The 27,721-nt window shown below is 36.2% G+C and overlaps 2 protein-coding genes across 2 annotated transcripts in view; both read left to right on the forward strand.

The window, feature by feature from the left end:
• rassf3 (Ras association domain family member 3) overlaps window positions 1–2,421 on the forward strand; it is an 80,852-nt gene extending 78,431 nt beyond the window's left edge. The window contains exons 6-7 of the mRNA XM_042402552.1: window positions 651–766; window positions 1,620–2,421. Of these exons, the coding sequence (XP_042258486.1) occupies window positions 651–766; window positions 1,620–1,769 (266 nt within the window). The 3' untranslated portion in view covers window positions 1,770–2,421. The remainder of the gene's footprint in view (window positions 1–650; window positions 767–1,619) is intronic.
• Window positions 2,422–11,159: 8,738 nt separating this feature from the next.
• zgc:194209 (uncharacterized protein LOC570908 homolog) lies at window positions 11,160–26,462 on the forward strand. The gene is made up of 9 exons (XM_042403729.1): window positions 11,160–11,234; window positions 15,672–15,761; window positions 16,612–16,733; window positions 17,082–17,183; window positions 18,748–18,900; window positions 19,042–19,157; window positions 20,424–20,584; window positions 20,662–20,857; window positions 24,187–26,462. Coding segments are annotated over exons 1-9 (1,152 nt in total). The 5' UTR covers window positions 11,160–11,232; the 3' UTR covers window positions 24,397–26,462.
• Window positions 26,463–27,721: the final 1,259 nt, after the last annotated feature.

A 27,721-nucleotide genomic window follows, 5' to 3' on the forward strand; every position in this document is an offset into this window, starting at 1 on the left:
CATAATGTGTTGATTGCTTTTTCATGTATTCTTGAATTTCAATTTTAGTTGTATATATGTTTTTATTTATAGTTATTATGTATAATAGTCACATTTCTTTATTTTACTCTTAATCTACTAAAGGCAATACGGTTAATCTTTCTTAAAAAACACATTTTTAATACTTTAATTGATAATGAAGTTGACTGTTCAAAGGTAAGTGATCTGCTATAATTGTTATCTTTGATTAAAGTTGACTGTGAAACGTCCTGCTGCAGACACGTCCAACACAACCTTTAAATAACCAAAGTTGAGAGATGCTTCCTGAACATGTTTGTTCAAAAAATTATATCGTTATCAGATATTTATTCTGGAATATTTATTTGTTTATTGGCCTAACGATCCGGTATCGGGCTCAGATGTAAATACTTTGCTCTGTGTAACAACATGGATCTCTCTTTTTGTATAATTACTGTGGTTGTTAATGTGCCGCACCCATCCTTTCATGCTCTGCCATGTCTGTTTTTTACACACACACACGCTGCAAAATTTAACTGCAGCGACCGCAGCGGTGCCTGCATGCGTGTGGTTTGATGAAACATGCACACTGTACAGACTGAATTAACCTCTGAGTGTGTGTGTGTGTGTGTGTGCGTGTGTGCGTCATGCAGTGTACATGTGTAAGCTGGCGGATGGCGAGCAGCCGTTGTTCCTTCGTCTGGTGGCGGGACCCGACGACGACATGCTCAGCTTCGTACTGAGAGAACAACAGACCGGAGAAGTCATGGTAAACGCTACACCTCCCCACTTCTTCTTCTCTCTTTTAAAATGCAAATTCTAATATTTATAGTTACGTTTTTTATTTCTTTATTCATCCTTGTTTTCATTTAATCATCCTCTTGTTTCTCTTCTTTTTAAACTGTTTGTCTTCTTCCTTTTTCTTTCTGTAAAACATTATTATTATCATTATTATCCTAATTTTCATCAAATTTGTAAGAAGAAAGGACCATATTCACTGTACAATCAAGAGACAATCTGTTCACAATAAAGATCATCAATAGAAAGTGAACTTCTAGATTCTGTTCCAGAAATAAGAAAACTTCATTCAAAATCCCATTAATGTGTAATTACACAGAACCTTTCTCAACAGTATGTTGTGTGGTTTGCTTCATATGTTTAGATAAGGGCTGGTAGGTTTTTGAAAAATTATGTTATATTGTTCTTTACTCGATATTTATGTTTAACGAAGACCATTCCCCCCCCCCCCCCAAGTCCTAGACCTCCGTGGGGTAAACGTCACGGCTCAACAGAAGAGACAGAGTCGAATGTCTGAGAGAAGTTAACAGTGTAGAAGTTTTTAGACAGCAGAGATTACAACTTGAAATTTGAATTTTATAGATATAGATGATACCAAGTTATGATGATGTAAGAACCGGCACTGCCACGCTTCAACCTCTGATAGCAGCTGCTGTAGTAGATGCTGAGTTATCTTAAAATATGGAAAGTAAACTCCATTAACACTTCATTTTTCACAAAGACGGATAAATGAGAGATTGCAGAAGCTAGTGGAACCAGGACGTGACATCTCTCTATAAACAAGTACTTTATCATGCTTGTTTTTTTTTTGCTCCTCTTCTCAGTGGGATGCGTTCTCCATCCCCGAGCTACGCAACTTCCTGCGGATCCTCGACAAGGAGGAGGAAGAGCAGAGGGAGGCGGTGATTCGCCGCTATGAGACCTACCGCCAGAGACTGCAAGAGGCACTGAGGGAGGTCAGAGGCCCCTCTTAGAGGATTAACCTCCATAAAACAGAACTACTTTACCCCCCCCCACCCCCAGAGGGACGGAAGAGGTGTTTATTTTTACCTCCTCAGAGGATAAAAATAGTGTACATTTTGACGGAGAGAGGGATGTGAACGCAGATCGAGAAGAGAGGATCCAGCGCCTGAAAGAAGGGATGATGCAGACAGACAGAGGGATGATATGACAAGAGGACAGGAAACAAAAAAGGAAAAAAGGACGGCAAGCAAAAAAAAAAAAAGACGCCTGAACGGACAAAATTTGGATTTACTGGAGTTTGTTTCAGCCTGGATTCAAGACTTCAAACTGCTGCCTGCTCTGCTCCGTCTGCCTGCACACACCAAAGATTCACTCTGATTATCATTGTGCCATATTCATTCATCCTCTCTCCCTCTCTCCGTCCATCCCTCTCTTCTTCTTCTTCTTCTTCTTCTTCTTTTTCTTCTTCTTCTTCTTTTCTCACTCTGTCCTGCTATCACATAATTTATGCAGTGTATCTGATTCCTCTTTGTTTTTTCCTTTTTTCATCCTTTAAACTTGTGAAAGACTCAAGGCCATACTGTACGTTGATTTAGAGTTTTATTTAATTTGTTTGTTGCTAAGGTCTGTACATATTTTTTTTTTCTTAATTTATATGGGTGAAGCTTTTTATTGTTTTGTTTTTTTTGTTTTTTTTTCTTAAAACAAAAAAAGTCTTATTTTAGTTTATTCTACAGAGGCGGAGCAACAATCTGGTTGTTGACACAGATACAGAGAATAGTTAATCCAGACTTCTGCTAGAGGTGGATACACGAGATTAAATTTGGATGCACAAACAGGCCCATAAGCTGCATTTATAATATGACAGAAATACCTGATTAATAACAGATATAATGACCTGGAAGTAAAGACGTCTTGATTGGTGTTTAGTTATGTTTGGTTCAGTTTGAAAGTTGAGAAATATTTCTGAAGTGAGAAAGGGACAATTAGTCTGCAAACTATGGAGTCTCGAGTGTGCCAAAACTGTATAGACCTTTTTTTTTTTTAATGTTTAAGTATAATCAAAATGGATACATTTAAAAAGCAAGCAATTATAAATTGATTAATTAACATTATATTTAAGTGGTAAAGTAAAAAATTTTGTCCTCTAAATGATACATTGATAATTACATTTTAAAAAGAGATTTAAAACATTTAAAAGGCTTCTAAATTTTGCTGTTATTCATGTGTCTGCCTATCATATTGAATTTCATAATTAATTTGTCTCCTGCTTTAATAATTACACAGTTTTTGCAACTTTGTGAGCAGACACATTAGTAAACAATAAATAAATAAACTAAAAAGGTGATTTATTAATTGGAAACTTTAATTATTTTTGTTTTTTAAGAATAACACGAAAGATACATTTTCCAAAAAGTAAAAAATCTTACTTAATGTGTAATTTTTTTTGCAAATTTATTTCATCAATTAATAATTGCTTTTTAAAAAAAACTTTAATCATTATTTTATTGTTTTTTTTATTATTATTGGCACATTTCAGACCCCATAAGATGCTGCCTTGAAACTGTATGTTGTAGAAGGTGCAGAAAAACAGTTGTAAACAGACACACAAACATAAACCAAAGAGGAAAGGTTTCAACAGAAAACCTGATAGAGTAGAGTGTCAAGTAGAAGCTCACAAGCACAGGAAGTAGTTTAGTTTTGGTTGCGGTCTGTAAAAAGTGATGATTGTTTGTTATGACGTGTGGGAGACGCGAGTGGTGGGATTTAAAAGCCTTTGTTTGCATTTTCACACCACCAGCAGAGTTTGATGAAGCACAAACTGAACAGGTCGACACCGTTTGGATAGACGGTGACCCCTGACCTCCCACCCAGTATGGGCGGAGGCAGAGCAGTGAGAATAGACTGGTTTCTGGAAGTTGACATATTATGGCATTGAGCAAGTAGAAGACAAACATTAGATAGATGGAGGAAGGAAGGAGAGGAAAAAAAAACAGAAGTTTAGTTTTGTTTTTGACAGGTCAGAGGAGAAATACATGGGGTGAGATTGTCATAAAAGCAGCGTGACCATAACCTTGAGGACAATGACGGGATTTTCCTCGCCGTGATTAACTGCTAGTTTGCATTTATGAAAGCTCCTATAATCTACGGCTGAGAGAAAAGGAGGTCTGCAAGGGCTGATAGCTGGAGAGGACAGAGGAGGAAAATGGTCACATTGTCCGGACCTCCTCTGTCGATCCGTCTCTCTGCAGGCATTCATTTAAAACGCCTGTGTTTTCTGCTCTTATCTCGAGGTAAAACGTGCAGCCGTGACCTCCTCGTCAACCCAAGGCTTTTTTTTTTTTTTTCTTCTGCTGGATAAAAGGGAAAAATAAAGGAAGGACAGTGGCAGAGATTGAATACACAGAAGACAAATATGCACCAGCAAGTGCAAAAGACGGTACAAAAGTCAAAGTTAAGGCCTGTGTGTGCAGTTTGGGTTCATGAAAGGTTTCTTATAAGGTCTTTTGATAGTGCTGCAAGTAAATAGCTGCCTTAAAGTATGTTTATTCAATCTCTTCTTTGGTATATATATATATATATATAATCTATTTTACTGCATATGACCAAAGAGGCTTGTTTTTCAATGAAGAAAAATCTCTTGTTCTGCTTTTAGAATCAGAAGTTGTTCTGCTATTTGATGAAACAACCGACAAATTAATTTAAATCAAAAAGACAATCAAAAGTATAAATCCTGGCTGTTAAAATTAATCATTGCTCAACAACAAATAAAACAGAGATGCCTCCTTGTTAGAGCTGGCAGGTACTGAATGAAGTCAAGCTGACGGTGCTTCGCTGCATTTCTATACAATACCGCCATCTAGTGGACAAATACTGCAACTATTCTCTCATTTCTGTGTCAAACATGTATTGATCATCTTACAGATTTATTTTTGATTTATTTTTTTTATGTTATAACCAAAGATATTTTTGTGGTGTTGCCTGGAGCAAAGAATATTAGAGGCCTCGTCCCACTGGAGGGAAAATATATAGTGTAGAGTTTTATTTAAAGGGTAGTTATTCTACTATCAAACACTGGGTTAATATTACGGAAGCAAAGAAAGGTCGAAAGTATTTTAATCTTATAAGCAATTGTGACATTTAAAGGGGCGTTACGACAATTTCATACATTAAGCTAAGTTTACCCTCCTTGTATAATGTCTTCTGTGGTTTTTCAGGAAGTAATAAAGTTGAAAAAATAACCCTGGTGACATCACTATGACGTCATCAGGGTTTTCTCAATTTGGATGACTTAAAAGTTTATTATGAGCTTGCTAGGTAATAGGTACTGTAAGTCACGATAACTCAGCCTCTGTTGCATCAATCATGACCTTTTTTTTTTCATATTTCTAATCTGTTTCATACAAGTATCCAAATTTAATGGAAGTACAGTCCTAAATCATTGGAGTACCCCTGAATATTTAATGTTGAAATTTAAAAAACACTGATTTTATAGTGGTTTGAATTCCCCTCTTAAATTTCCAGTAGGTAATTTCAAGTTATGCCACTTTTAAAAACTTGATTTTAAGAAATTTTGTAGGTTTCACAAGTTCAGATTTGAAAAATTGAAACGCGCAATATGCAAAATTCAAGATGGAAAAACATTTGGACTTCCAAACATGGATTGAATCAGTCAGACTCCCATCATGACAGAAGTGATCAATTATCAGTTGCTTGAAAGAAAAAAAAAAAATTAAAATAGTTTTGGCCTTTCTTTGCTTCCATATGATATAATTTAAAATGATACAAGTGTCTGCATGGAAACAGTTAATGAATCTTAATATGTTGTTGTTGTTGTTTGTGTATCTGATAAACAACTTTAGCTGTTAAAAAACAACAGACCAGACCAGTCGTATCAACTAAACTATCTTTTTTTTTTTTTTTTTGGGCACTTTAACTTCTAATTCAGGGAAGACGGGTTTTTGATTTTTTTTTCTTTTTTCACCAGTTTAATCTGACGCCTGCGAACCGCCATCACACTCTGTACTTTTATCTTAACATGTAACACGCTGTGATGTAATCTTATTTTTGGAAGATCTTTGTAAAAGCTCCACTCATAATTTGATGTTGTTTTTTTTTCCCTTTTTAACGAAATGAAAGTGCAGCGTGACAGAAGTTAGTTTGAATTCTTATTTTAAGCTCTTTTTTTTTTTTTTAATTTTTTTTTTTTTTTTTTTTTTAATTTCGTGTCTGGATGAGCTTCCGTATGATCTGCTCCCAGTTAGCTGTAGACTGTGAAACGTTTGGTTGATTTTCGACTCTCGCATGTGTTCCGGTTTGTCTTTTTTTGTATACATACATGCTTATTACTGTACACACTACTGGGCTGTTCAACATTAAAGCATGCGTATATAAAACAGAGAGTCAGATGGTGTTTGGAAAATAGTTTAAATACTATTTTTCAAGTGCTGTCAGATCTGATATTATTGAAAAGTAGGCTTGTTGATCTATTATCTGTTATGAGAAGCTTTTGGGCCAGTAGTGTTGATGTATGAAGAGTTGATATACAGTATGATACCTGTTATGTATTCAGACATCTTGTTTTTAAGGCTGTTCAATCAGGATTAGAGGCGGAGAGCGAGCAAACGATCGGCTGAGCTTTGAGTTTGACAAAAAAAAGGTCCACTTACTTGGTCTTTCAGACGTATCTCCTGGCCTTCATCAGCGGTTGGAGTTTTCATGGAGATGGTTTTGTTGTTATAATGAGATGTGGCTGAAAGCTCTGGAAAAGTAGACCTTGTTTAGACCATTTAGTTTGTCATAATGGCTGAACTGTATAATGATAATAATGCATCCTATAATATGATTTTATTATTTTGTTTAGCTAGAATTACTTTTATACTTTTAGTTTTGTCTAAGTAACAGGATCAGCCTGATTTTATGGAGTCCCAAGGGTGCCCCGCAAATTTAAGGTAAACATTTAACAATGCAGTTTTCTTGCATCCCAAATTATTTACATGCTGTCAGTGAATATAAATTTCACGTCAGCATTATATCATGTAAAATGAAAGTTGATTTTATACTTGATATAAGGATACAGTATTTGTTTCTTTTATTGTGTTTTTTTTTTCTTAATTACTAATTTATTACTGTTCAAAAAAAATATTTGGTTCAAAGTTAATTCTTGAGCTTGGAAACAGCTGTTGAAGAAAAAAAAATCCCATCAAGATCTCGTAGCTAGCTTTACTAGCTGTGCTGGAGCTTTCAATCATATTTCATGATCCTCATCAGCACAAGAACTTTAGATTTTAAAATTTCCAGTTTTTGAGCACTTTTAAGGATTAAAAAAACATCTATGTTGGTTTAAAAGCTGAGATTCAGTTCACAAAGTTGTGACCTTGAGTTGAAGAAACCAACTCACGATATGACTGAAAGCTCCAGAACAGCTGCTAAATGGACCCTGGTGGTGAGATTGTTTTCTCATCAGCTCCTGAATGAGTTACTTAAAATATCAGCTTAAATCTCATCTGTTTTTAGGCTCTTGAGATCAGTTTTGTGCGATCTGTGTCTCTAGTTTGAACAGCCAAAAACTGTAATGTTAAATTCAAAAGCCAAAGATCTGTGTGTGGCTCTTCTGCCGTTTACTAATTTTTTTTTTTTTTTTTCCAACAATGCTGTTTTTGTTGTACGCAGGGACTGACTATAATCAGAAGACGCCCTGTAAACCATCAGGTTTATCTCACGATTGGTTCCTTGTAAGCTTTTGAGTGCAAAAACACACTCTGTTAATGGAAAAGGAGAAAAAAAGGTCAACGGGTTTTAATTTCAGACCGAGTTGCAAAGTCCAAAGTGGGTTCAGAGAAGATTAATTCTCTAATTTCAATTCATTACTCTGTCTACTCAAGATTTATATTAATAAAAGTCATATTTAGGGACGTTTTTATTTGAATCTTGGCCCTCGGCTCGGTCTGAAAGCTCTGGCCTCAGCAGTGCCTTTCTAAAGTTTGACAGCAGCAGAATGAGGAGCCGCAGACAGAAAACAAACCTGCAGGAGAAAATCATCAGATGTTGCTTTTTGTTGTAGGGGAAACAGTAACTGCGGCAGGTTTATTTTTGTAGGTTTATCTTTGAATCGTTACCAAACGTGGCCTTTTCCTCCTGACAGAAGGCGGGCGGCTGCATCTATTAAAGGTGAAATTAAAAAAGCAAAAAAAAAAAAAAAAAAGGGCGTCTGTGTTGTGTCTCTTTTAATTTAACGAGGTTTTGTAAAGAAACTTCCCCTCCAGCTTTTGATCGTGTGAGACCTTTTGAGGTTGAATTATGATGTTATGCTAAGATTATTTTGGAAATTGATTTTTTTTCTGCTGTTTATTATATTTAATGATAACTGAAAGATCATTAGAAATATTTGCTGCTTTTTTCTTATCACTGAATATCATATAAATTGAATTTTGGGGGTTTTTGAACTGTTGAACAAACAGAACAAGACATCTGTAGATGTCACCTTGGACTTCTTCTACATTCTGACATTTTATTGACTAAAAAAATGTATCAATTAATTAAGAACAGTACAGCAGATTAACCAGTAATGTAAATAATTGTCAGTTGTAGCCCTACATTTAACATTTATTGGAGTTTCCAAACCAACAAACCCATCTCTTAATGACAGCCAGTCAGCAACATGTAAAGTTGTCTTTCTGTCTCTGGCTCTTTAAATAAAATGAGTTGGAGCTTTAGCTTTACCTTTTAACATATCCAAAACAATCATCATGCATACAAATCCTCTGCTTCGAGCCTTTAAACACTTTAAAACTTTAAAAGAAAAACTCTTATTCGATACCACTAGCTAGCAGCTGGTTAGCTTAGCTTAGCATAAAGACTGGCTCTGTCCAAAGGTAACAAAATCCCCCTACCAGCAACTTTGAAACTCACTAATTAGCACATAATATCTCTATCAATATCTTGTTAGGTGAAATCCGTATGAAAAAAATGAAGTATTAAACTAGGAATTGTGATTTTTTTTTTTTGGCTAGATAGTTTCCTCCTGCTTCCAGTCTTTATGCTAAGCTATGCTAACTCAGCTACTACATATAGTAATTCAGCTGGTTGCAATCAGTAACCTCACCACTAGATGCCAATAAATCTTACTTACTGGTCCTTTAACTATAAGGCTTTAATAAATACTGGAAATTAGTCACCGGATAATTTCCAATGCTTTTTTTTTTTTTACTTTGCATCTCAAGCACCAGCATGCAGACTTTGATTTTTGTAAGAAAGCAGTCGAGGTTCCCGTCTGTGCCAAAACACTGTCTTTATTTATGGCTCACTGCGTATAAATTGTGTTTATACTGTTGCTGTCAGTGTTAAGGCTGTAATGAAGTGTGGAACAGAAGCAACAACTCCTCCTCTTGTCCTCTGTTTGACCCCAACTCAAACAACCTGAAAGGCAGTAAATGGGAAATCCTTCTCCTCCTCCTCCTCCTCCTTCTCCTCCTCCTCCTCCCCCTCCTCATGTCTCACACACACACACTAAACTCTGTGTGTGTGTCAAACTGCAGACGTTCACCTGAAAAATACAGGATGAAAAGCAATGCTGCCTTCAACGTAAGAGCTCAGAGATAAACAAACATCCAAAATCTGAGCTTAAAAGAAAATCTGAATTGTGAATTTCTGGTAAAACTAACTAACTAATAATCAACTAAGGTAGTGCCTGCAAGTATTTGTTAATTGATTAAGTCATTGTTAATGCCAAAACATTCTTTACTTCTATCTTCCAGCTTCTGAATTGTAAGTGTTTGCTTATGTTTTTGTGTAACAGGATGTCTTATGTGTTGGTCAAACAAAACAAGCAGTTTGATTGCATCACTATTTTCTGGTGTTTTATAGACCAATCAATTAATCTAGAAAATAATTGGCAGATTAATCAAAAGTGGAAATAGTTATTAGTGGCAGTCCTACTTGTTGCCCTGTCGTTCAGAGGGGCACTTTGACAGAATATATTTTTAAAATCTAGTAAAATAAATTTGTGTTCATTTTACAAACACAAAGCACAGAGGGAAGTAGGTGCAGGAGTCAGAAGGCGGCCAATACAAAAAATATTCACTCGGTCCTGCAAATATGTCAATTCAGCAATGCACAATGCTGACTTTAAAGTATTTCCCTCAGTTGTGTTGTCAGTGTCTCTTTAAATTGAAGTACTCAAGTTAAGACCCTTCTGTAAAATTGTACTCAGGTTCAGTACCAGTATCTGAAAAGCAGTGGTAGAAGAAGTATTTAGATCCTTTACTTAAGTAAAAGTACCAATACATCAATGTAAAAATACTCCATTACAAGTAAAAGTCCTGCATGAAAAATCCTACTTCAGTAAAAGTATATAAGTATTATGAGCTTGATGTAGTTAAAGTATTGCAGTAAAAGTAGTGGTTTGGTCCCTCTGACTGATATATTATTATATATGACATCATTAGATTATTAATAGTGAAGCATCAGTGTTAGAGCAGCATGTTACTGTTGTAGCTGCTGGAGGTGGAGCTAGTTTGAACTACTTTATATACAGTTAGCTAGTTTAGTCCAGTGGTTCCCAACCTAGGGGTCGGGCCCCTCCAAAGGGTCACCAGCTAAATCTGAGGGGTCGTGAGATGATTAATTGGAGAGGAAAGAAGGAAAATCAAAGTTCTGATATACAAGTCTGTTTTCAGTTTTAGGACTTTTTCTCTAATCTTTGATTTCTGGTGAAATATGGGATCATTTGAACATTTATTGAAATGAAAGCATGTGAGAAGTTTAGAGGGAAAAATCACTATTTGGTGGAGCTGTTCACAACTCATAGACATGTGACCCCGACTACACGCTAAGACGTCAAAAGCCAAAAAGGTTGGAAACCACTGGTTTCATCTTTAACAATGTGTTGTATTTTAAAAGCTTGTTATATTATCCATTGTGTCAAATCTTCATCTGAAAAGTAACTAAAGCTGTCAAATAAATGTAGTGGAGTAGAAAGTACAATATTTCCCTCTGAAATGTGGTGGAGTGGAAGTATAAAGTAGCATCCCATTCAAAATTACTTGAGTAAATGTACTTAGTTACTTTCCACCACTGCTAAACGTCTGAAACCATAGAGGAGCACAGACTGGAAAACTGTGCCTCAACACTACTTTTATTTTAAGTCATAGCCGGATGTGCTGTTTATGTTATTTACACTTTGTTCTCCGTGTCCCACTCGCGATATTTTCTTTTCCTAGGATGGCGAAGTCATGTCCCGCCCTCCTCTGCCTCTGATTGGCTGATCTTTATATCGTTTCCCTAACTCTAACCAATCTCACTCCTCACCCAACCAATCCAACCAACGAAGGCAGCGAGCACTAGCCAATCAGGAGTAGAGGTGGTTGGGTCATAACTTCGCCATCCTAGGAAATAAACTTTTGGCGTCAATTCATTTGCTCCCGTCGCTCAGATTCAACTGGAAGAGGCGACGATAAGACTCAGAACTCAACCATGTAAGTGTGACACTTTATTCATTCTTAACTCACGCGCACATAATGAATATTTAAAGTGTTTGTGGTGTTTTCTTTTAACTCGTCCAAACACCAGAAGTATGAGAGTCATTTCTGCGTCGCCAAACCGCGTTCAGAAATCTGTCAGTTTAATTTTACTTTAATTGTCGTGAAAGCACCCGCGACGTAGAAATCAATTCAACACTTCTTTTGAAACCATTAACAGTCAGTCTACTTATCGGCATTAATTGAATGTATCCAGCAGCAGTTATATTAATTAAATACACCCGCAGGTTTACTCCCACAGGTTTAGGTAATTAATCAGATTAACAATCTGTGGGCGGTTGTTGAAGTTGTAACAGATACCTGCTGCTTCCCAGGGGCGGGTTTACTGAATTGGTGGCCTCAGGCAAAGTCTGTCTGTCTGTTTACTTCCATCCTTTCTCTAACTGGGAATGCTGGTGTTGTACCACATAGTAAAGATACTGCATTCAAATTTTCCACTTAAAAGTGAAGAGTGAAATAGAGGAATTATCAGCACAATGAACTTAAATTTACTTAACTTGTGTTCAAGGTGAAGCTATTAAACTATTTTATATAATGCTGGATAGTTTAATGAATAATAATACATCATATTTTAATTGTTGTTTTTTGTGAGTGAAATCTCAAGGTGTTCATTTACGCTTCAAGTCTATTTTAGTCCGTTTTACGTGCGTCACTACAGTCATGTGTATTGTTGCTCGGAGCGCTTCCAACACGCGGGTGACCTACGCTTAACACTGCACCTGAACGCCTCCAGTGTAGACACACAGACAGAGCAGTCACTGCTGCTGCTGCTCTGCTGACATGTTGCTGCTTATGCCATGTTTTCTGTCTAGACTCGGGGTAAAATGTCAGGAAAAGTTGGAGAGCGTTCTTGGTGCAGCGTACACAGTTTGTGCATGCACCTTTAGAGTGTCGTGGGCTATAAAGTGAAAAAAAATCATGCTTTGAAAGACAAAAGTGTCTGTAGGGATTTGAATTTTATACCAAGATGGAACAAAAACATGAAAAATAAAGGTGGCAGACACAAGACAAATGATAGTGTCGGGGGGCTCTATTTTCAGTCTCTTGCACTGGTATATAGTCCACTGAAATACTATATAAAGTTTCAACAAAACCCTGCAAAGTTTTCCTCTGAAGTCGAAGTATAATAGAAATATTGAACCAATCACGATATTTGTTTACATTAACTTCTGGGTAGAAAACCCCTGTGTATTTAAATAAGTATAAGTAGTAAGAGTAATTAAAAGTAGGCATAAGTAAGTATAAATGAGTAAAGTGGTGGTAAGGTAGGTTCCCATTATGACAAAGGCAGCAGGCAGTTAGCCTAACCAGCAGTGAGATGTTGCTGTTGGGTAGATTTGGTTTATAAAGACGCTAACAAAGCAACACAGCACATAAAATAAACACAGCAGAAACGTCAGATACGTCGGACCACTGTAAGTTTAGCCTATATCTTTAAACGTTACAGTTACGGCTGAAAATGACAACAGAAATAAACAAATTTGCCAATTTCTCATATCTCCACCACCCAGATCACCAGTTGTCACCTGGAAGTGACTGTTGTTGTTAGCGCTTTTGGGGCCTTTTGTAAGTTATTTCAGGGTACAACGAGTTAGAATAGTAACATAATTTAATATTCTTCATATCTAAACATCCTAATAAATCTATAGCTTTTAATTGGAGGCCCAGGCAGTTGTCTACATTGCTTAATGGTAAAGTCCAAAATATATTATGATCTACAGTGAATTCAGCTTCTACAAATAACCTACAAATTATGGAATATAGTTTAGATACTTTCTGCAGGTCTCATCTAAAAACAAGCTGGTTTTGATGACAGTTCTTCATGACACTGTTCACTGCAGAGCTTTGTCAGCGTGTCTCAGCCGACACATTGATCAGTGATTATCTGATGAAGTAACAACAGTTTAGATCATTGATCATCTCGGGGAACAATCTCAGGTTACTCTCTGGAATTTTCTTTTATAAACGTTTCCCCTCCTTCTCCCTCAGCAGTCGGCACATTAACCAGCAAGATGTAATGTTGAATTAGAGTGGAGATCCCAGTGTTTCCAGAGACACCAGAGGTGACAAACTGGGTTGCGTAACAGAGTTAAAGTCCCCTCCGCTCATTGTCCCTGAACTTGCATGTTTGAGCTTCACTGTGCACAGTTTCACACTAGACGTCTGTTTTCACATTCAGCTGCTGAAACTGGAAACTTTCTCTGAGCTCACTTTAAATGTGAGTTAAAGTCAAGTGTGATTTACGACATCACAACTAGTTTGGAAGATAATCCTGTTTTGTTTTTTTAATGAGGCAGAAGAGTAGATGTCTTTGAACTTCTGTGTGGAAAAACCACACTAATTATGATTCAAAGCAGAGTATTATATGTCTTAAAACATGTCTGGAGTGGATCTTCAAGTTTTATATGGCACCTTTGTTAAAGGAAAAGTGCTTCACAGCTCAATTAAAGCAAACAGCCAAGAAATAAGACACTTAAACAACAAAACAATGGAGAAGATGCATAAAATGATGTAGAAGACATGTAGCTCGATATCATTTGGATTATGATGCATGACAGGAAACACAGCTTGTACTGCAGATAGTAGAGGGATCATGTAGCTTCAATATAACAATAAAATAATAATGACAATAACAAAAATAAATAAATAAAGCTACTTAAGGAAGTTGGAATTGAACATGTTAAAATTTTGACATCTTTGCTGCTTCACCCCATCTTCTTTTTACTTCTGATAGCATTAAAGCAAGAACTTGTTTCTTCCTGTACATCATGTAAAGGAATTCCACGTAAACACTTTACAGTCTTATTGATTTACTTAAATATTGATCTGTAGTTTGATTCAATCAGACTGTTTGCTTTGCATAACTGTGTCTAACAGCCACGACACTGAGAAACATCTCATACAGGTCAAAGTTCACCTCAGCAAGCGTCTCCCAACACTGTTGACTTATTAACTAGATAATAAGCTGCAAACACAAAAACAGCAGCTTTAAAAACCCTTTTTATATTAAAGTCGAGATGAAATGTATAAATGCCTTTTTAACCCTTTCAGATCACATCCTCAGTCATATTGTGCACCTGTTTATCAATAAATGACAAAAAAAACCCAACAAATCCATTTATTTGTATTCTTATATCAAAATCCAACCATGTTTTCCTCTTGTAAAACAAAATGTGTGCTTACGAAGGCTTGAACCAACTAATTTCAACCAGTAACATCATGACATCCATCAATCAATCAATCAATCTTCAGCTTTTAGGGACAGATTCATTACGACACTTTTCAACATTCAAATCAAAATCCTCCCAACGTTACGTCCCGCCTGTCTGTCCTGTTTCACTCGGAAATACGTCACGATACGGAAGTCTTGAAATGCCGTTTCATCTGGACTTTAAGATTAATGTGACATTTGCATGGAATAAGAAACTTTTAGGGATAAAATGACTCAGTTTGATTGTTTACAAACTAAACAACTCAGTAAACTCTTAAAGACAGACAAACTCTGGTCAAATAAGGACATTTTATATAATTATAAAGGTGATTATTTGTGGAATCATTGTTATTGTAATGAAGTATATTGTTGTATGTCTGTTGTAGAGGATTTGTATCCTGTACCGGAAAATTCCAAATGTTCAAAATATTTTAATAAATAAATTTATCAGACTCCATTTTTCTTTACTTTTATAATTTAAGCCTATAAATGTTGTGATTTAAGGGATCCTGACTTTAAATTAGGGGTTTGTGCACAGAATAACATTTTTTTAAAAGATATTTGTTGTTTTAATTAAAGGCTGCAACTAACGATTATTTAAATTGTGGATTAATGTGCTGATTATTCCTGACTTAATTGTTTGGTCTTTAAATGTCAGAAAATAGTGAAATATATAACATAATACAATTTCCCAGAGTCAAAGGTTGCATTTTCAATTCATTATCACATGTGACAAAGAAAAGCATTGAATCCTCTAAAAAAAAAAACAGCTAATTTTTGCTTTTTTTACTTTATAAAATGACTGTAAAGATTATTCGATTATCAAAATAGTTGCCGTTAATTATCTGTCAATCGACTAATCGTTGTAGCTCTTTTAATTGATTACAATACTCTACTTGTATTTACTTAAACCATTTTTTTGAAATTTGACTTAATTTACTCTTTATCGTTTTTCAACATGTTTTTGTATCCCAGTGAACACAGTATGAGGAATTTACTGGAAAAGATAAAAACATTTAAAACAACACACATCGCAGCTGCTCTGTCACATTAACAGATTACATCCTCAGTAACAATCCTCTTCACTGCCCTTGTTAGATAATTTAGCCAATGTGTTTTAAATGTGTCTTTTAGTCATTTCCAGCTGTGTTTTTCGTTGTCAGGTTGGGTAAAAGATCGTTATCAGTGGTTCTGCTCGCTGTGGCTGTTGGAGTTTATCTGCTGCCGTCTCCCATCGACCCCAAACCACACGTGTAAGTATGAACAGTACAAACATGCAAACGTACACTCTGGTTTGGTTCAGTAAGTCGAGTGACAGAAAATTAATCAGCGTCTAGTTTGATAATCGATTAATCGTTAAAGTCAAGCAAAAATGTACATTGTTGTAAACTGAATATCTTTGAGTTTTAGTCCAAACAAGCAATTAGAAGATGGACTCTGCAAACTTCTGATGAGCATCAGAGGCTCAAAAGATGAATGAATCAATTATTTAGAAGATTATTGTCAGATTAATAGATAATTAAAATGATTTTGTGTTGCTCAGCTAACAACTCCTAATCTACTGATTATTTTTTATTCATGTTTTTGTTCATAGAATGTCAGAAAATAGTGAAAAAAGGAAAAAACATCTTCAAATATCTTGTTTTTTTTCTGGCCAACAGTCCAAACCCAAATATATTCAATTTATAATGATATAAAACAGAGAAAAGCAGAAAATCCTCACATTTGAAGAGCTGGAACCAGATGATTTGGGTGTTTTATTTTGTTTTTTGCTTGAAATATCACGATTAATTGTTTCTAAAATCATTGCCGATCGCCTTATCGTTTCAGCTCCAATCCCTCTGATGCTGCACACTTGTTGGATGCAATAACGAGCTAAAAAAAAATACACATTAATCCTGGTTGAAGTGTTTTGACATCATAAGAAGATGCACATAAACTGTATAAAAGTTGTTAATCAGAAATATTTTAAAAGATAAACATGCTTATTAGTCATTAAAAGTGTGTTTTCCATCTTATTCCATTAACTGTCAGATAAATATTCTATCTAGAGATGATTTATACCCAGAAAACCTGAAGTAACAGTTAAATATGTTCCTCCAGACTGAAGGGGCCTCCTCCGGCCCTCGAGGGGCCGCTGGCCGTCAACACCCGTCTCCAGAAGGGCCGCAGACTGTTTGCTGGGAAACTACACGGACCAGAATCCTTCACTGCCGATGAGGAGGGTGAGTGTGCTGGATCTTATCTGTGTCTGAGTTACACAAGTGATTTACACTTTGTAGACAGATTTTCTTTTGACTCTCAGAGGTTTTTCTTGTCAGGGACTTTTGACCTTTGACCCTCTTATCTGGTCCAGACCTTTGATGGATGCCTGTGTCGTAGATCTTGAACTGATCTGCTTGGATACCTGGTTGCTTTTTGTAGTTTTTCTTTTCCACACATTAGTAAAAAAATGTATGCTCTTATATTATAAAGTGTCCCGTGAAGGTTTAAATGTCTCCTCTGTTGCTTTTTCACCCATAAAACACTAAAAAAATCAACCTGAAAAAGTGCGTTTGTGTGTCTTTTTCCAGGTAATGTGTACACAGGAACAGTTGACGGGAAGTTGTGGAGGATCGGTCCAGACGACAGCCTCACCCTCGTCACCCACATGGGCCAGAATTTACCAGAATGCGGTTTGTGTTTCGTTCAGAGATGACGCTATTCTTCCTCTCGTCCTATTTGGCTCTTTTTCCTGCACATATTTTTTTTTTTGCTTTGCTTTCCACAACTTTACAGTATGTCAGTGTGTGACTGTTTTTGTTTTTTCTTCTTTTCAACACTGCAGCCTGTGTTTTGGTGCTGAAGTTTTTTAATCATTAGTTAATTTTCTTTAAAGTTCAATAGATGGAAAGAAAAAGCAGCTCTTGTTTGCATCCCAGCTCTTATTAGTTTTAGTAATTTGCTTAAGTTTAAAGGATACTTTCACATTTTTTCATTAATTTTTTCAAGTCTTAAAATACTCACATGCACATATGAAAGAGTTTCTTTTTGCTGTTTCTCCTATTCAAAATGGACACAAAGATTTTTTCTTAAATCAATTTCAGTGTAAGAGATGGAGGTCAAAATCCACAGACGTCGTTAAACTGACTTCAAAAGTACATCTGAAGTTAATATGAAGCTTCAGCAGTGTAACTTAATCAAATTAATTGGATTCCAAAGTTGCAGCCTATGTTGTACACGGTTTCTTCTTTGTTCTGTATGTTGAAGCACAAAGAGGGAATCTCACAGCAAAAGTTTTGATTAATCTTTTTTGTCGGTTGACAGAAATTGAATTGAATTGGCTTCAAAGCCAAAGCTTCAGTAATTTTTCAAGCAAATAATTCTCTACTTTCAGCCTCTCAAACATGATGAATTTCTGTTTTTCTACATCATATTTGACACTGAATTGAATATTGTTTGGTTTTGAAATATAAGTCAAACAAAGCAAACAAATTGAAGACATCACTGTGCCGTTTTGTCACTGTTTTTTTTTTTTTTTTTTAGTAAATGATTCATCCAGAAAATCATCAGCAGATTCACTGATAACGATAATAATCGTTAGTCACAGCCCGAGAAGATAAACACTTGATTTGTGTAACTCAGACTGTCTGCAGATGAACTTAAACATGACTTACATTAATTTTAGGAAGAGATCTTTATTGTAGCCAATTACAGCGACCAATAACTCCTTTAATGTACATGTGGGCACGTCAGTATTGTGTTAAAATACACTTGAAACAATATGAACTTCTCCTTTTAACCCCAGTTCTTTATAAAGTATCTGAAGTATGTTAAGATGCTATCTGGTCTCAGTATTTCACAGTTCAAACATTCTGTTGTTTCATCTTTAATTTTCTCAATAACTCAGAGAGACTCAGGCCTGTTAGCAACATAAATCAGGAGATTATTTTCTTTTCTTCCTCTCTGTTTCTCTACACTTCCTGTAACCATATTTAACTACAAACAGTATGTTCCAGCAGAACTTTCTTTGATGCATCAAAAACATAAATCCATGTCAAATACATTATAAATATAGATTAACAATTTTTAAAAAATCAGGATGTTTTCATGTCTTTTTTAGTTTAGATTTAATCTCTGCATCATTTTCTCAGTTTGTTAAAGCAGATAATCATCAGTATATGTGAGCGTGTAATCACAAAATTGGTTCAGTAGCCAGAAAACACAAACAAAAGTATTTTGTGTCTTTTGTGTCTGCAGGCAGCAGCACAGATTATGAGCCTTCGTGTGGTCGTCCTCACGGCGTTCGTCTGGATCGTCACGGTCAGCTGATAGTCGCCGACTCTTACTTTGGGCTTCACAGCGTCAACCCTAAAACTGGAGAAAAAACTCTGCTGCTGGCTAATTCACAAGGTTTAGAGAGAGAGTGTGTTTGTGTGTGTGTGTGTGTGTGTGTGTGTTTGTTGATGTGCATGAAGCCAAGTTAATCATAATTTGCAGATTCATTCTCCATCTGTGACCCGTCTTTGCTTCGTTTCTCCTCTCCGTCCTCAGGTGCTGACGGCGTTCCCTTCGCCTTTTTAAACGGCCTCGACATTTCCTCCCAGACTGGGATCATTTATTTCACAGACTCTTCCAGTCGTTGGGGACGCAGACACGTCAAACTGGAGGTCAGATGCAGAGAAATATGGATAAGTTCAGTCCCAGTTAGAAGCTTTAAAATAATTCTCTTTCTAGATGTGAATTTTAAAAGCACAGTGAAGCGTCGAGAAGAGTTGAAAAGAGGTGAAATGATGTAAGAAGCGGGTGTTTGACTGTTCTAGGAAACACTTTGGTCTTCTAACAAGTAACCAGGCACAGGAAGGCTGATGCATTCAGGGTCCATTAAGTTTTTTTTTTTCATCGTTGCTTGGTAACTGCAACCCTCCAAAACACACAAGGACACTCAGGCCTCTTGTTGTTCATCCGGCCGATTTTTACCAAAAAAGGAAAATGCTAAACATCCATTCATTTCAGCAAGTTGCTGCACACTTGTGATGGGCACAGATCACAAATATTCACTGTAAATATTAGAAATCCAACCACTAGTTTTCAAGATACTAACTGTCAAGGACCAGATTGTTGGAGGTGAAACTATAGAAATAAAAACATGACATTAAAAACACAATACTTATGGAAAGGGTTGAATACTTAATGCAACAAATGGCAAAATTAAACATAGATTTTTATATTTTCTATGAAATTCTATACTTTCCTTTCCCTCATAAGTAGATCTAATTTATTCCAGTGCTTCCATTACTCTGAACTAAACTAAATAAAGCCTAGTTAAACTAAATTATAGAAAATTAGGCAAAGCTTACCTAAACTAAAGTTAGCTAAACTATGATAGATAGGTAAACTTAAGCAACACTAAACAAAAGATAAACAAAGCTTAACTAGAAAGCTAAAATAAATAAAATAATAAACTAAATTAAGCTAACATAAACCAAGTTAAACTAAGCCAAGCTTAACTAAACTTAATTAAGCACTAAATTATACTAAACTAGGCTAATTTTAGCTCAAATTAAGTTAGCTAAACTGTGCTTAATTGCTAGACTTAAGCAACACTAAACTTTTGTTTTGTGATAAACAAAGCTTAACTAAGCTAAACTTAACAAAATAAGCTAACATAAACTAAACAAAGCCAGACTTAACTAAAATAAATTAATCTTAATTAAATTAAAATGACAAAGCTTAACTAAAATAAAGAGCTAAGATAAATTTAAAGTTAGTTTGATGTATAAAATTTTAACTCAAGGTCCACATAGTAGCTTTCTCCAGAGCTTTCAAGTGTGGTCTTCCTCAGCGAAACCAAACTAAACTGAACAAAGTCACAGAAAGTTAAAATAACTTAAAGTCGACTAAACTGAACTGAACCGAACTGTCCGATGTTTCAGGTGATCGAGCTGAACAGACTCGGTCGTCTTCTGTCCTACGATCCTCAGACAGGAAGTGTGAAGGTCCTGCTGGATTCTCTCTACATGCCCAACGGCATCGTCCTGTCGCCCGACGAACACTTCCTGCTACTGGCGGAGACGAGCATCGGACGCATACTGAGGTAAACACGCACAGACACACGATGAGATCCACATCAGTTACTCAGAGGACAAATACTGAGTCTGACTCTTCTCTCAGATATTGGCTCAAAGGCCCCAAAGCTGGTACCAAGGAGATCATCATGGACAACATGATCGGTTACCCTGACAACATCCGCCTTAGTGACCACGGGACATTCCTGGTCGGCATAACAACGCCTCGATTTCGGAAGTTTATGCCTCCCTTCCTGGACATGATCGCCCCGTACCCGGCGGTCAAACGCTTCCTGGCCAAGGTTGGTGTCACTGGGAGGGTTTTAATCATATTATTGATTATTTCCGAATATTTCCAAAACTTCCAGTTAGAGCTAGATATGATCTCAGGAGAAAACTGGAAAAACGAAGGGCGTTTACTCCATGAAATTATGTTATTAGAGTCTAAAAGTGGCTCATCCGTGTATGTACAGTACTGTGCAAAAGTTTTAGGCACTAAAAGTTAAATAAACAGGAAAAAAAAACCTAAATGAAATCAATCAGCTTTGCCTTTTAAAACAGTTCAGCTGCTTCTGTCTCTTCATGTAAAACCCAGACCGACTCCATGATGTTGGGATCAGGTCTCTGGGGGGGTCGGACCATCTGCTGCAGGACTCCTTGTTGTTCTTGTTGCTGAATTTAGTTCTTTATGACTCTGGCTGTGTGTTTGGAGTCGTTGTCATGCTGCAGATGGTTGATGGTTTTGCATGAAACATCTAAAGTGCCTCAAACTTTTGCACATTTCTGTAAATGTTAATATTTTTTATTTAAACAAACATATATTATAGTTAAAATAATAACTTTCTTGGTGAGTGTCTAGCTTTACGTGGGACTTAATTTGATGTAATTGTGCTTTAAGTTTTGTATTTAAATAAAAATGATAACTTAAAAAAGAAAGAAACTACATAATCACAGAGACGTACAGATGATTCTGGTCCTTGTTCTCTTATTAATAGTTAAATATTATTTAAATTTAGTAAATAAGGAGGATTTAAGACGCCAAAACATAAATTTGTAGCTGTTGTAACTTAGAAAATAGGTAAAAATACTGCACATGTTGAGGTGCAGCATGATGTTTAATTAGGATTAAAACTCAAGATCACAGTATGAATCAAAATGACTAATCACCTGCTGAAAGTTCTTATATTTTGGTGGAAACTAAATCATTTTCAACAAATATTAAACTAAAAATGATTGAATATCAACAGAAGATATTTGTGATTTTGCTACTTTGATCCAGAAAATGTTTTCAGCTTCCAAACACTCTTCCCCCCCCCGTCAAACTCCACATCCTGATATTCAAATAACATTTAAGGCCGTGCAGCGTAGCAGCGTTATCAGTAGTTATAACCAAATCTACTTTCCCATGATGCATTTGCTCCTTGTGGAACGCTGTGTGATTCACGATTGTTTTGTCTGTCACTCGGTGGAGAATAACAGGCTTTGTTCTGGGCTGCAATGAGACCAGATAGTGTGAAATCTCACAGGACAGGGCCAAGACCCTTTAACACACACACACACACACACACACGGATTTGTTAGACCAAAACACACACATTTTAAGTTGAATACACTCCTCTGTCACACACACTTAAAGATATTTGTCACATCGTCCTGCAGTTGTGTGTGTGTAGCAGGACTCTGAACTCCCAGTGAACTCTGGGAAATGTCAGTCGAGGTCACGCAGACGGAGAAACGTCTCTTAAAATGTTAAATGAGCTGCGGACCAGTGATTCCAGTTCAGCTGCAGGAAAACTCCCATTAAGAGAAAAGTACTGAAGCTCAGTTAAACCTAATTGGACGAAGTGATTGCTTAGAAAAACATCAGCCCGAAGTAGAAAACTTTATTGAAAATCGAAATGTCTCCATTTGTTTACACACTTTATCGTTCCTGCCAACCATTTTTCTGGTGTTTTATATTTTATAATCTGGTTTTTTTCCACATTTCACGCAGCTGTTGGTTTCCACTGATTTTTAATAAGGTATGAAAATCAATTAGCAGACTTTTGAGACTTTATCCATCACATCAAGACTCCTTTTGTTGTTGTTCTGGAGCATTTAAACTGGTAGTAGACGGGAAAACGACCTTTTTGAGGTGACTTGACTCTCAGTACAACAACAAGACGTCCTGTATCTTCACCATAAACACTCTCACTTCCTCCTGATGTGTGATGACATTATTATAATAATAATAATATCTTTATTTATATAGCACCTTTAAAAACAGAAAGTGCTTTGACAGACAAAGCAAAAGCAGTACGATGCAAAGCAAAGACAAGACACAGGAAACAGTTACAGGTCTGACAAAGAAAGACAAAGAAAAACAATGAAGAGATGATAAAAAGATTAAAAGACAATAGAAAGATGATGGAAAGACAACATTACATAAAAGCAAGTCTGTAGAAATGGGTTTGAAGAAGTGATTTTAAAAGAAGTTGCTGATTCTGCGGAGCCTTATCTCGTCAGGCAGGTCGTTCCAGGAGCCCGTTATGTCCACATACAGGCAGTTATTTGGCCGACTGAATATAATACAGAGCAAAAATACTATAAGCACAGTGTGTATGAATGTATATTAATCCCTGTAACTGATCAGAAACAATTAGTTGGCTAATTGGTGCTCGATCAATCTTTTAAGTCGAGCTCCTCTAATGTGGATTTTTCAGTTTTCTGTTTTTATGATACTTTTGTAAATTGAATATATTTTGTGTTTTGAACTGTTGGTTGAACCAAAGAATCAATTTGAAGTCGTCATATTGTGTTTTGTGAAGCTATGACATGCATTTTTTTTACTATTTTGTGATATTTAATAGATCAAACCATTAATTTGATTGAGAAAAGTCACAGATCAGAGCTGCAGCTGTTAGTAGCAAAGATTCATCAATTAGTCGATCAACAGAAAATTAATTTGCTGCTTTTCTGTGTCGTACATGATCATAAACTGAATATCTTCAGGTTTTAGATTGTTGATCAGACGTCACTGTCAGCTCTAAGAAATTTTAACGGGTATTTTTCACTGAAATGACATCAACAAAACGATTAATTGAGAGAATAATCAACAGATTAATGGATGATGAATCGTTAGTTTCGGTCTTGTTGTCAGTTATTATTCTGTGGTGATGAAAACTGAACGGAAAAGTCTGCAACACATTACCATGAAATAATAATATAACCTAGAAATAAAATTAAAGTCAGAAATATGCTCAATGCCAGGAATAAACAATGTTTTTTTAGCGGGTTTAAAGCTGATTTTCACACCTTACTGACGCTTCAGTAAACCAGCAGCTTCCTGCTTCTGTAGGTAGAAGAAACATTCAAACATCTAAACTACTGTGATGCTTTTAATAGTTGATATAAAGTCTATATTATCTGTAGTAAGTCGGCTAAAATGAGAAAAAACGGTAGTAGAGTAATGCTAAATATTCACCATTTGACAGACTCCAGTATAATCAAACCAAATGAAATCTAACTAATCTTATAACATCCTTTGTACGCTTTAAATTGTTTCAAATTAAGATCTTTTTTATATAAATAACCAGAATACAGTAGCATTGCTCAGCTGTAGAGTTACAACTGACTGTGTTTGTGTTTCCAGGTGATTCCTCTGAGCGGCTACAACCTGCTGCTGCCGCGCTACGCTCTGGTCCTGGAGCTCGGGTTGGACTGCGAGCTCGTGGGAACGCTGCACGACCCCGAAGGCCGGCTGACGTGGGCCATCAGCGACGTCTTCCAGCACCGAGGCAGAACCTACCTGGGCAGCACCGACCTGCCGTTCCTGCCCGTCCTCGAGGGAGGGGACAGCTGATGACGGTGCCACGGGAAAAAAAAAAAAAGGTGGACTGCAAGCTGAGCAAACACTGAAAACTAAATGTACAGTCGGTTTATTTTAATTTCTGGACTTTCTGGATTTTTTTTTTTTTTTTTACATTTTTAAAGTTTGTCTGGAGCGACATGTGGATGCTGCATAGATCAAACCTCCCATCAACCACTAGGGAACCAAAAGTGGTGAAATGAGCAGTTACGATAACTTTAAAACATTTTTTAGAAACGTTTTAACAGAAAAAGTCTTAATCTGCTCAAATGATGAACTGGAAATGATGCAAAAAAAACATTTAACGTCCCAAAATCATGAGTTTAAACTGTATTTTATCTCACAAAATAATAAACAGTATGATAGAAATTAGGGAAGTTTAACATTAATACAAGATGTTAAACACTCTCTCTACACAACTGTGGCCTTTAATTTACACACAAAACAAAGCTGCATTTTCTCAGCAGTGAAGTTATTAAATGCAGCAGAGATTAAACAGAAACTTGAAATGAGGAGCTGATAAATATAAATAAATAAATCTGTTTTCTTGGACTTAAGCTGCATTTACGCTGCATATCCTGATGACCAGGTCCGATTTTCTGCCTGTATCAGATTTTTCTGACCGTCTGTTTACATCTACTTTTACAAGTGAACAATATCAAATACCTGTGTTTACACTCGCATATGAAAGTAACATTATACGTCATTTAAATGCGAAAAAGTATAAGATGGTCGCATTTTCAATGACGTGTGAATCGTAAAGACGATTACTATCAGATTTATTTCCACATATGATTGAGACCTGAAACGGATCTGAGAATATCTGATTCCATGCGCTTTTTTCCTGTTTACACGTTCATAATAATAAATATCCGATCTGTGCTGAATATGAGCAAAAAATCAGAATTGGGTCAAAATGTATATGCGGTTTAAATGACTGCAAACAAACTGCAGAAGAGACACTGAATCCATCAACTTTCCTTCTAAATTACAGTTAACACAGACACTTAAAGATGAGTGATTTTTCTCAACTTATTTACCTTTTAATAACTCAGTTTGTTAGTAGGTGACTACTGACATCGGAGCTCTAATTAAACTCTGAGTACATTTAATCCAATTTTAAATCAACCTCTGAAACATGAATTTTAGATTAAATTAAAACTGTGAGAATGTAAACTGTCAATACGACTATTTTAGGAAGTTGTATTTGTTAATAAATATATTTGTATTAAATCCACATTTCATTGTGAGCTTTTATTGGACAACAAGCATGTTGTAAAGGTTGTTTTTCTACAGGTTGTGTGTCTAAACTTTGACTCTAAATTTGCTTTTTAGGGGAGATAATTAGCAGAAAACATTAGTATATATGGAGAGATGTAAAACAAGTAAAAGTTACTGTATGTTACAGCAAAATATGTCTCATCTTGACAGCTAATTATGAAGCAGGAAGGTATGAAGGCAGGTTTGGGTTTCACAGATTATCAAATGTTTCATTAAATCTGACAAAAAAGACCTTAAAATGTGTCAATTTTAAGACAATTTAAGAACTTTTAGGACATTTTAAGGCTTTTTAAAACAGAAATTGAAACAGGACCTGCTTGTTTAGAGTTTGTGAAATCAAAAAGTCGTGTCAAACATTAACTGAACAAACCGTCTCTGTTATATCTTGAGAATATTTTTTATTTGGACAAAAACACAAGCCAAAAATACATCATCATCATCATCATCATCATCATCAAAACTAACTCTGAAAATAAACTAAGGGTGCCAAAACAACAAAACAGTTCTGACAGATTGGAAAGTGCATCAGTGAATTGGAACAAAGTGATTGATTTTTTTTTTGTTAAGAGGAAGAAATTAATCACATGGTGCATGTTGAGTCCTGTTGTCTCTGTTGTTGTTTTTGTTTTTTTGTTTTTTTCTCTTTATGTGACCAACAGGATTTTTTTTTTTTTTTTTTTTAATCTCAGTGTTCTCACATGAAACTTTTTGAATTCAGTCCAGTCGTGACTCAGAACAAACTGACTACAGAGGAAGAAAGAGCTGTATGAACGCACAGAAGTATCATCATCCGAGAATAAAACGACGACAGACGGTAGCGGTGGAACGGATTAACATGTTCGCTGTAGTTGATTCACACGGAGCAGCCGGTTTTATCTGCCTGCTTGTCAGTAATAAAAATAAAAAACATCACAATTAAAATGAACATAAAAAGAAGAGAGTCAGTCGTTTGCGATAAACGTCATGCAGATGTAACTCGATTAGCTACCAAAGTCTCCGCATCAGATCTTTGGTTAGATGTTAATAATCTGCAAATATTTGATCGTATTTTTAAAAAATAAATTTGAATATCAGCATAAAGTATCGGCTGTAGGTACAGTAGGGCTGTGCGATACGACCGAAATCTCATAACCCGATACAGGTGTTGTTATAGCACATTTTCTGTAAATTAAATGAATAAGTAGTTTATATAAAATGACCACATGGAGGATTACGGACTTTTCATACCTAAAACCGCTGCAGCAGTCACTCATTCTCCCGAATCTGTGTAGCTGAATGTCGGAAATCCCTCTGAGTTGTTTGGAGAGTTTTTCAGATCACCTGTAATTACTCGAGTAGTAATTAAGAGCAGCTGGGTGCGTTTCCCCTCTCGGCCAATCAGGGTGTGACGATGACTACGCCCTTTTTCTGGGGTTTAAGAGAGAGGAGAGAGGAACTACACACCCAGGTCACTGCGGTCCTCGTTTGTTAGAGTTCGTCAGTCAGAAACTCTGGTCTGTTCAGGCCCGTTTGAGTCTGCATCAGAGCAGATCTTAGTGATTTTTGTGCAAGAGGTTTTCCTTGCCTAACATATCCAAACGCCTGCAGGCTTTATTTCATAAAAACCCTCCTTTATACATTATAGAAGAGGCGTTTTTTCATTATTATTGAAGTGGGATTTGTTGTTGAGTGGACATTTTCCATTGTGCGGAAGCTTGCGAGGTTGTTTCTCCATGTAAATACTATTTTTTGCATTTTTTTTGTGGTTGGGAACTGATCAGCCGAGGTCTGGAGAGTAACGCCACAACACATCCATGCGACAGAGGTTGCACCTCTTTTTGTCTACGAGCTCCTCGTTTTATCCAGACTAGTCAGAATTAACCCCGTTCTGTGTCTCGTTCACTGTCCTCCATGTTTGTTTGTGTCGCTTTCATGCACATTTCCTGCCTGCATCCATGCCGTGAAGTATTACAAAAAATATTGTCCAAATGAAGGAAAATATTGCCGTAAAGAGTTTGATTTGCGACATAAACGATACAGCATAATATGAAACGATAGG

Source organism: Thunnus maccoyii, chromosome 23, assembly GCF_910596095.1.
Source record: "Thunnus maccoyii chromosome 23, fThuMac1.1, whole genome shotgun sequence".
In the NCBI taxonomy this organism is placed as follows: Eukaryota; Metazoa; Chordata; class Actinopteri; order Scombriformes; family Scombridae; genus Thunnus; species Thunnus maccoyii.

Bases quoted from the DNA above. Each gene is read 5' to 3' on its own strand.
- zgc:194209 (XM_042403729.1), top strand. The intron at 15,762-16,611 runs GTAAGTATGAAC...ATGTTCCTCCAG, and splicing joins ATCGACCCCAAACCACACGT to ACTGAAGGGGCCTCCTCCGG. The intron at 20,858-24,186 runs GTTGGTGTCACT...TTGTGTTTCCAG, and splicing joins TCAAACGCTTCCTGGCCAAG to GTGATTCCTCTGAGCGGCTA.